This window comes from Castor canadensis, chromosome 10 (assembly GCF_047511655.1).
Source record: "Castor canadensis chromosome 10, mCasCan1.hap1v2, whole genome shotgun sequence".
Lineage (NCBI taxonomy): Eukaryota > Metazoa > Chordata > Mammalia > Rodentia > Castoridae > Castor > Castor canadensis.
The window spans coordinates 125,327,054-125,337,371 of NC_133395.1; the positions used below are offsets into that span (position 1 = coordinate 125,327,054).

Below are 10,318 nucleotides of genomic sequence, written 5' to 3' on the forward strand. Positions count from 1 at the left end.
AAAGAGGAAGAGAAAGAATAAACAAAGGCAGCGTCAAGTGTTAAAAAGTGCAATAAGGTAGAAAGGGGTAGAGAACAGTCCCTGGAGAGAGGCAGGGTCAATAAGATGATTAAAGAAAGGTCTGTCTGAAGAATTAACTCTAAATCAGTGAGCTACATGAGGGGAGCAAACAGACAGGGATTTTTGGTCACTGAGAAGGGCAAGTGGCCTAAGCAGGAAGAAGCAAAGTGTCTTAGAATACTAAGAACAGCTCAACTGCAGCTTACTATATTACAGTATAGACACTGGCTTACACATCAAATTTGCCACACGTCCGTGAGACCCTCTCAACGCTCACTAACTCATTTCTATTAAATGTATCTATCTGCTCAACACCCTCTTAAACACTGGGTTTGTAGTGAAGAAGCAAGTCAGTAAGTTTCTGCCTTTGGGGAGCCAAGCATTGGGCATACACAGTAAGCGTTCAGAAAATATTTGCTAAATTAATGGCATTTGCTTGAACCTCAGCTACAGAGCTGTATCCAGAAATTCCTTTCTGCAGCCCATTCATCCTTCCCGGCTTGCCTGGATGATATCATTCCTCTACTTGCTTTTTGTTTGTTTTTTAATTATATTACTGTTGTAATGGGGGTACAATGAGACATTTACAAAAGCGCTTATGATATATCTTATTAAACTTACCCCTCCATCATTCTCCTTTATTTCTTCTCCCCCCATTCTTAGAATAGTTTCCACAGGTCTCATTGTTCCATTTTCATGCATGACTATATATTTCCACCACATTCGCCCTCCTACACCCTTCCTTCTCCATACTAAACCATTTGCAATGACTAGAATGCAATCCACTGTCTCCATCACCCCCACCTCCTCACCAGGTGTACTTCCAGTATTAATTTCCAGATTTCATTTATACTGCTTGTATCACTTATTCAAACATAAACAAATCTCTCCAGTTTTTCCAATAAAAACTTTCCATCAAGTGACAGAAAACACTGCATCAAGTGACAATTCCAGACTGAGTAGTAAAGAGAGTTGAAGGACAAATGGTGTGGGGTTACTTATGTAATTTCCTTTCCTCCCCAGTACAACATATTTCAGTGACTTTTTGGGCTTTGTGCTTGCAGAACTGAGGCAGGGAACAAGGACAGGAGAAGTTCTTGGTACTGTGAGCCTGTACACTAAATCACTCGACCATAAAAGAAACACTTCATTTACAGTTAAACAAAACCAATTTAGGACATGAGCTATCACTTAAAGGTCTTCCCCACCCAGTAGGTCAATAGTTTAGCACCTAAATTACGTGAGATGCATTTCCTTTTCTAACAGCAGAAATTGCAGCTACACAACATTTAAAAAAGAAAGAAAGAAGAGTCCGATATTTATTCTCCAGGGCAATAGGCAGGTATATATATGTCACAACTTCCACACAGCCTCATTTAGCTGATAAGAACTTGCATATAACCTTTAGTCCTTCACATCTAAAACCCATGAATCCATCTTTCTCCTCCCACTTCCAGAAGGAGCAGAAAATTAAGCTGAAGCCATTCCTCTTGAAGTATCCAACAGCAGGGATCACAGGTGTAAGTAGGTTTTTTTGGGGTTTTTTTGTTTTGTTTTGTTTTTTTAACAACACACATCCCTTGAGCTTTGCAGGGAGCCACATACAGTTGGGGTCCTGAAAGGCAGTTTCTCACTTCAAATAGAACGAACGGCTCCTTTAAGTGCACTTAGTCACTACGGAGGGGAAATGTCCTAAAAGGCAACAATGCTGTGTTTAGGATTACCAATAACCATTTAAAACTCAATGCCCTCAGCCAAGACTTCCCTTAAGATTCAACTGACAGATGGACTCCTCTGCTCTTGGTGTTGCCTCCCTGTATGCAGAACCAAGTACCACAGAACCCTCTTCACCTGGCTGACTACTTGGTTACAGCAAACTGGCTTCTGTCTTCTAGGACTCATGATTCTGGAAAGGCCTGTAACAGAAGTTAGACTTTTTACTGAAGTGCTAAGTTTATTGACCCCCAACTCCTCTATAAGTTTCAAAAGCAGTCTGGGTCAGATGTATAACAGAAGTATTTATAATACAGTAATTAAATGCCCAAATTCCAGCAGCCAGGACAGGAATTTAGACCTAGTAGGTTTTTATTTATTTATTGTTTAGCTGTGCCAACAATGTAACCACTCTAAGCTCCTAAACTCCTTGCCAGACCCTGCAAGTCTCCATGTGGTTTAATCCCTATCTACTTGTCAGAACTCACCTTATGCCGCTTTCTCCTCTTCAACTAACTATACATGCAGAGTTCCTACCTCAAGGTCTTTGCACTTGCTGTCTGCCCTGCCTGACACATTCTTCCCCTGTGTCTCACCTGACCAGCTCCTTTCTATGACTCCGTTCAAATGTCAGAAAATCACCTCCAATATGAATAAAAAAAAAAAAGAGGATCTAAAAAAAAAAAAGTCACCTCCAGCATCTTAGACATATAATGTTGAGCAATGTCTCAAATGTGCATGCATATTATATAGCTTCACTACATAAAGTCCAGATAGGAACAAACCCAGTACATGGTGTTGTAAGTCAGGGGACTGGTTACTGATTGCTAGGTCCAGGCAGTGATGGTAAGGAATCCACAGAACTAGTGCTACTGTTAAATTTCTTTACAGATCTGGATCTGGTCTCTGGGTGTGTTCAATTTGTATAAATTCATCGAAGCTGTTCACTTATACTTTGTATGTTTCTCAGTATGTGTGTTATATTTCAATTAAAAAAAATTAAACATAAACAACAACAGCAGCAAAAAAAAAAAACCCATCTTGTTGAATAGGTTGTCCTGGATCAATACCCACCGTCCTAAGCAGTTCATTCCCCATCCCATGACCCTATTTGATTTTGTTGATAGCATCTGTCCCTGAAATCATCTTCACTACTGGATATATGTGTGCAATGTCACCCTTCCCCACCCTGACAAAAACAAAGTATCACATGATGAAGGACTCAGCCTCCAAATCCCAGAACCTAGAACAGCACTGCCAGATGGTAGAAGCTAAGTAAAAAATTTATATAAAACTAAGAAATGATTAACAAGGGCCCTATAAAAGATATAACATCAATCAAAAGTTAAAACAGTGATGCTAAGAGCAGAAGTAATAATAAAAAAGAACTTCAATGACATTAAGTATCAGGAATATGTGTCAAATGTTAAATTTAACCACAGAGGAAGGGGTAAAGTGTTAGTCTATGGATATTTTTGTGAAATCAGCTAAGTTGCTTCTAAAAGCAGAAAGTGTGTCTTTTATCTCTGTACCCAAGTTTTTAACAAGGCCTGGTATAAAGTAGGTCTGGACCAAGAGTGGCAACAGATTTCTGAGACACTTGGTAAGGAGTCTCAAGTTTGGTGGAAAAGCAGGCCACATTCAACTGTAATGTCTGCTACTGTTAAGGAGCAAAATAGGTATACCACCAAATCAGATTTACATGGAGCAGATACTAAGAAGCACCCAAGAACCTGCAAAGTTCCTTACAAATCCCAGACAATCCTGGCCAATTTCTATTTCCAATTCCAAGATGTTCATAAAGAAAAAAAAGTGTCAGTAGTGCCAGTGACTTGGTACATAGTTATTACTGGAATGCAGACTAGTTTCCATGCTGTCATATGTTTTCCTAGGAACCCTACATTTATCAAGCAAGAACCTAGTGTAAGGGAAGCCTGAAGGTAAACCTTTACTCTGCAGTCAGCTCTGCTACAAACTCTGTAACCTTGAACAAAACATTTAACTTCCTTAGGACTTAACTCTTCCACCACGAAATGAGCTGACTGAACTAGATGCTTGTCAATCCTCATTTCTGGTTCTTTAATGTTGCAATTAGGACTTTTTTTTTTTTTTAAGCTACTCTTGTCTGCTAGCCCTTGTATTCATAGGCTAACAAATCATCCACAAGAATGTAAACTAAAGTAACCACAGTGAGGTTTTGTCAAACCAAGGTCATTAGAGCCTCTCTTTAGTGTTACAAGAAGGCTTCCATTTCTTGGATAGGCAAGAAGGCTTAACACACTTCGCCTAAACTTTAACTCTGCATCTTAGGTTTCTCTGTACGATTATTTTCCTTTCTTGAGTTTTCACTGCCCTGGGCCACATGTTTCTAATTAATTCAAGTCTACCCTCATAGTACCATAGTTCTTGTTTTTTGTAACACTTAAATAATGAATAGGACTTGATCACCTGGGGGTATTCGCCTTACTCTATTACAGCAGTTATTAGTGATTTTAATTAGACAAAACCGCCATTCTTTTTGCTACCCCACCATACTGTCAAGTGCCTATTAAGGCTATTACAGTAATAAGTATTAGCACCTTTTAAATTTACATTAATGATAACAGAGAAATGAAATGTCAGGAAATGAAAGGAGAGAGAAAAAAAAAACTTGCACATGTCATAATTAACCAAAGCTTAGTGTAACTCAAAAAATCATTAGGAACCTTTTTTTTAAATTTTCTTAAAAACTAGACTGTGCATATCCTGTTTAAAATTGCATGAGTGATAATTTGCCTCTCATCAATTAAAAATGAGGGAACTGAAAAGGTCATTGCTTTGCTGTGGCTGAACCCAGACTGTCGTTTCTTTAGAAGAGACTAAGAAGTTGTTACTGGTTGAGTGATTCAAGAGTCACCACCAACTCACACTTTCCCCAAAGGCCTCTCATTACTGCACCTCGACATCTGCAGAAGGCACACACTGTAAGAGGGCACGTTTGAGGAGTTGTCCCTCTATGATTTATTCTCCATAAAGCATGGACAGAGTGAACAGAGCCAATGGTTTCGTGCATTTAGAGACTTATCACTGAAAGGAAGGGCAAGGTTTCCCCTTTTATCTCCTTAACCCCAGCATTTCACCAACCAAACACTCCTAAGCCTGCAGACGTGGACAACCTGCAGAGTTCAGTCTGGAAGGTGAGTTACACCTGCAAGGCTGGATGACTTCTACGCATGCCTGCCACGTGGCCTGACAAACATGGCAAACCTCAGCATTCCCACATTGGCTCGGGTAGGAGGAACTTTTGCTAAACTCGCACCCAGCGCCTGGTTACAAAGCCATGCGTCGGCCCCGGAAACTGGGGGTCCAGCGACAGAGCGAGTCAGGAGCCTTGGGTCATTCACGAACTCACTGGAGCACCCGGGCCTGCGGTCCCCCCAACGCTCGGCCCCGAACCCGAAGTGGGGGTGGGGGGGGGGGTCAGCGTCCCTCCTGCGCCCTGGGCGCAGCGCAGGGCCGCGCGCCGCCTCCAGCGGTGTGGTGCCCGCGCGCCGGGGCCAGGAAGGGACCACGAGCAGAAGGGCGAGGCTCCCCGCGGCTCGTGCCCCCGCCAGCGCTCACCTGGGACCTGGCCGCCAGGAGTCGGGGCCGGAGCGCTGGGTTTCGCAGAAGTTTGCCGACCTGCGCGGCCAAGGGGGACGCCATCTTAACCAGGAACACCGTCAGGAAGCCGGACTAGCGCTAGCCGGGGTAGTGGGCGGGGGCAACGGGGGGCGGGGGCGAGCGCAGCGGGGGAGGGGGCCGTGGGCGGGGCGAAAGCGGGCCGGGGCGGGGCCGGGGGCAGCGAGGGGCGAGGAGACCACGCCCTCAGCGCGGCTCCGCCCCCGGGCTTGGGACGCTGCCCTCATGCACGGATTCCACCGCCCGCGGTAGAAACTCTGGCCGCCCCAATCCCGCCCAAGTTCACTTCTCGCAGTCGCTGCTGTCCTTCTCGCCGTTTTGTCCTCGGTTATAATCCTGAGCGAAAACAGATCCGAGCCCTGTGGCTTGGCACTTCAACTGTCCCCGGGGACAGACAGACAAGGGACTGAGTGTTCTGGCGATGAGTGCGGCAGGACCGGCACACTGAGCTGAAGCCATCCTACAGGGTTCCCAGACACCTGTCTGGGGAAGAGATGTTCGAGCTGAGCCTGAAGGAATTATGAGAACGTAAGGGCCTGCAGTCCTGAGCCATGGGAGTTTGGGAGGCTCTTTAAAAAGTGAGGTTTGTTTCCTTGATCTTTAACCTGAGTAAGATCAGTAGTAAGAATAAGAGCATTTATCTGGAGTTTATAGGACTCTGTGCTAGTTACATGTAATAAAAAAAGACACCACCCTGCTCCAGCTCATTCACTATCACCAACTAAACTAACCACTATTCTGGATGAAGATTCTTGATGACTGCAGAATGAATGCACCTTTAGACGAAACCAAAGTCTACTTATTCAGGCATTGCCCTGCTAAGGGAGTCAGCTATCATTTTTCTTCCACCCACACTAGACGGGGTTATAGCTGGGTAGTAGTAGACTGCTTGCCTAGCATACTCAAGGCCTTGGGTCAATGCCAGGTGGCAAGTGTCCTTTCAGTATGTTTGGCAGTTTGGGACTGGTTCACTACTGGTACAGAGCTGAAGGTTTTTCAAGCTGGATAGCTTCATATGAGTTTTTCTGCTTCAGTTGGAAGACTGTCTGTTTCTCACTTAGAGGACTCAAATATTTTATCAGCAACTCATCAGTGTCTTTACCCACAGTCTCTCCTGCCTTCTTTGCAGCAAGGGAGTGGGGGAGGAGGGGCAGGCAAAAGAAGAAGGAATTAACCATTCATATGGTATCTCCAGTGTCCAGCCCTGTGCCTGGATAAATACATGCGCAATGTATCATCCTCACTGAATGCTCCCCAGACAGGTGTAGTGGTGCACGATTTTCATCCCAGCACACAGAAGGCTGAGGCAGGAACATGTTGAGTTTTAGGCCAGCTGGGCTATACATACCAATTTCCAGGGTATCTTGTTGCTACACAGTGAACCCCTGCCTAAAGTAGAAGAAGAAGGAGAACAGGAGGAGGAGGAAGGGGGAAGAAGAAGAAGAAGAGGGGAAGAAGAAGAGAGAGGAGGAGGAGGAGAGGCACTGTTGCACTGAATCCCAGCAGACCAGAGTAAAAATCAAAATGGAGTCACCCACATCAGAGTCCCATGGCACCAAAACTATTTCCCTGAGAAATGAAAAGGGAGAGATAACTGAATTTCAAGACAGCTTATTGAAAGCTTATTTCAATTGGCATGATAATTAAGTTCCTTCCGCCTCAGTCTTTACACAGAACAGAGTAACCTGAAATAACCAGATCCAACCAATTATCTTTCCATCTTCTGTCTTCCATCCTCAACTAAAAAAGAAAGTAACATCAAAATGACCAACTTGTTTTTGTTCTTTCTACAGTCCTTCCCTCTTCATAAAAGCAGCCTCTTTCGCTCAGCCCATCAGAATATTCATTCTACATTATGGAATGAAGTGTTGCCTGAATCTAGAACTGAGAATAAAGCCAGTTAAGATCCTCAAAGTAGAGCCAGGCGTAGGTGGCTCATGCCTGTAATCCTAGCTACTCAGGAGGCAGAAATCAGGAGGATCATGGTTTGAAGCCAGCCCAGGCAAATAGTATGCAAGACCCTATCTTGAAAAAACCTTTCACAAAAAAAGGGCTGGTGGAGTGGCTCAAGTTGTAGGCCCTGAGTTCAAGCCCAAATACCAAAAATTAAAAAAAAAAAAAATCCAGGTGTGGTGGCTCATACCTGTAATCCCAGCACTGGTGAGGCTAAGGCAGGTGGATCTGCAGTTCAAGGCCAACCTATATAGCAGTACCCACTCTCAAAAAAAAAAAAAAAGAAAAGCAAGCCACACTGCAGTTGCTCAAGCCTGTAATTCCAGACTGGAAAGATCATGGTTTAAGACCAGACTGGGCAAAAAGTTAGCGAGACCCTCATCTCAACCAATAAACAGTATGGTTGGCACACACCAGTCATCCTGGCTACGTGGAAGGCATAAACAGGAAGAATGAGTTCAGGCCAGCCCATGCAAAAAAGCTGTTCAAAAAAATAACTAAAGCAAAGAGGGATAGGAGCATGGCTCAAGCCGTAGAGTACCTGCCTGGAAGTGCTGAGGCCCAGAGTTCAACCCCGCAGTAATGTCCCCCCGCCAAAAAACAGAATCCTTATGCCAAATTGTTGTAATTTAATCTTTTGATCATAGTGAATTGAGATGTATGTAGAGACCTTCCATGTAGTGGAGGCTTAATAAATGTTACTTTGTTCCTCTAATGAGTTCATAAATGCTTGTTTTTTATCAAATGTGAAAGCCAGAGCCAATCTGAAATGTGGACTAACTTAAATTATACTTTGTAATTTATCTCAGTTGGCCTGGAGAATTATGGAGATAAACAAATGCAAAATGAAAGTGTTAAGTGTTAGGAATAAATGCCGCTCTCAAAGAAAGCTCACGAGAAAAGTCTCACGTCCATAGAGCAAAGTTTAATGGCAGGCCCAAACTGCCAGGCTGGCCAGGGAAAAGATGGCGCAGCCCCGAGCCTGGGCGAGCAGTGGCTTTAATAGAAGGGGGAGGGTAAGGAAGTTAGTACAGGTGCAGTAGTTTCTGGTAGGGGTGGGGCTGTCTTAGAGCGTGGGAATTTGTTTAAGGGCGGGGCTACCATTTTGGCTGATTCACAAAATGGCGACATTATTGTGCTATCATTAAGGATTTAAAATGGTTGCCTCCTGAAAAAGGACAGAGTACAGTGGCCACGAAACCATTCTATTTTGTTTTAGAATTTCAGAACTCCACCTTACACCTATCGAATCAGAAACACTTAGGACAATGTGTGGTATCTGGGGGTCTGCATTTAAAAATCAGCTTTTCAAGATGTTGTTTTGTTTTGTTTTGTGACAGGATCTTGCTCTGTAATCCAGACTGCCCTCCAATTTATTATCCTTTTGCCTTAGTACTGGGATTACAGATGTGTGCCAGGTTCAAGGTTTTTTTAGTTTGAAAACTGAAAAGACAAATGAAACCATAATCATCAATTCTTTCAAGAAGTTTCCTAATGAGACCAAAGACAAGTAACTCTGCTGTCTGTCCATTGGGTTCCTAAATGTAGGATAAAAGCTAATAAATCATAGGTGGACAGGATAACTGATGCTGCTTTAAGACATCCTTGACACATTGGTGCACAACCCAGTTCCTACCAGTGGTCTAGATCAGCTGTGACATGTAGAAGGGTGATTATTAGCAGTATTAGGCTTTTTCTTTGTCCAAATTGCAATTATGAGTACTTAAACAGTAACTGTGGCCATAGGCATTAGCACTATGTGCTAGGTGAGATCGGATTGAAAGGCAGACATAAATTTAAACCTTCACTCTTGGTTTAAAAGCTTCATAACTTTGGGCAAGCTGCGTAACAGCCTCAAATCCTTAATCTCTGAAAAGTGCATTACTACAGTACCCATTTTGCCAATGAGATGCATTGTCAAGTGCTTGAGAGCCAGTGGCTGTTGGCTCCCGTGCTTCCTGTACTTGACTAAGGTATCTTTTGTGTGTGTTTGTTTCCTTAGTTTTAATATCTGTGAGCCTCAGTTTCCTCATTAATGTAATGAAGGCATTTTATCGGGAGCTGGGAGTTCACAATGTAGCATTTCTCATAAACTCTGCATACATTCGAAGTATTAATTTTCAAAACTCCATGATCAAGTTTGCATTTAGAACACCCTGCCTACACTGTTTCTTATTCAGTTAATCGTTCCAAGAAGGAAAATAAAAACATCAGTAAGCCCACACGCCTTCTCTTTCATCTTAGCAGTGCATGTTAACAGTGAAATAATGTGCTCATTTTCATATCCACACTGATTTCTCCAGGGGCCCTGGTTTGCCAAAGAGGCATGTCATGAAACCTTGCAAAGGGATAGTGAATCTAGTAGTTCCAATGCTTGTTTATCATTACCTTTTCATTTAAGCATAAAAACCATTTGACAAATACAAACTCGTTATAACCAGCAGAGCTGAATCGAACTTTTAAAGAAACAACCCTAATTTTCTTGAATTACATATTTGACTTCGTGCTGCCGCATGTCAGGAATGAAGATTACTTTTATGATGATGAAATAAAGGGTATTTGTGAATTTCATTTGGTTATTTCTTTTTTAATGGATAACAGATTTCTTGAATTTACAGGGGAAGAGCGTTTCGCCTTTATTATATAGACAGGTAATGTCTCTGTTGCTATTCGTGACAGCCATTTTAACTAAGGCTTTGCTTGTGGTGTGTATTGGTGGCACAGACAAGCTTGCTTTGTGCTAAAGTCATTTCTCTCTCTTCAGTAATGCATTAAAATGACCAATTTTAGGGGTTAATAGTTTAGCTCAGTGGTAGAACACTTGCCTACCATGCATGAAGCTATGGGTTCAATCCCTAGCACTACAAGGGAAAAAAAGGGGTTAATTCTTATGGCATTTCTTAGTAGCTTATTTCTATTACAAGGTGCCCAA

General features: G+C 42.9%; 1 protein-coding gene across 1 annotated transcript in view; it reads right to left on the minus strand.

The window, feature by feature from the left end:
* The window catches only part of Suclg2 (succinate-CoA ligase GDP-forming subunit beta), a 244,423-nt gene extending 238,901 nt beyond the window's left edge, over positions 1-5,522 (minus strand). Inside the window, exon 1 of the mRNA XM_020185303.2 lies at positions 5,374-5,522. Coding sequence (XP_020040892.1) covers positions 5,374-5,457 — 84 coding nt within the window. The 5' untranslated portion in view covers positions 5,458-5,522. The remainder of the gene's footprint in view (positions 1-5,373) is intronic.
* Between the last annotated feature and the right edge of the window lie 4,796 nt (positions 5,523-10,318).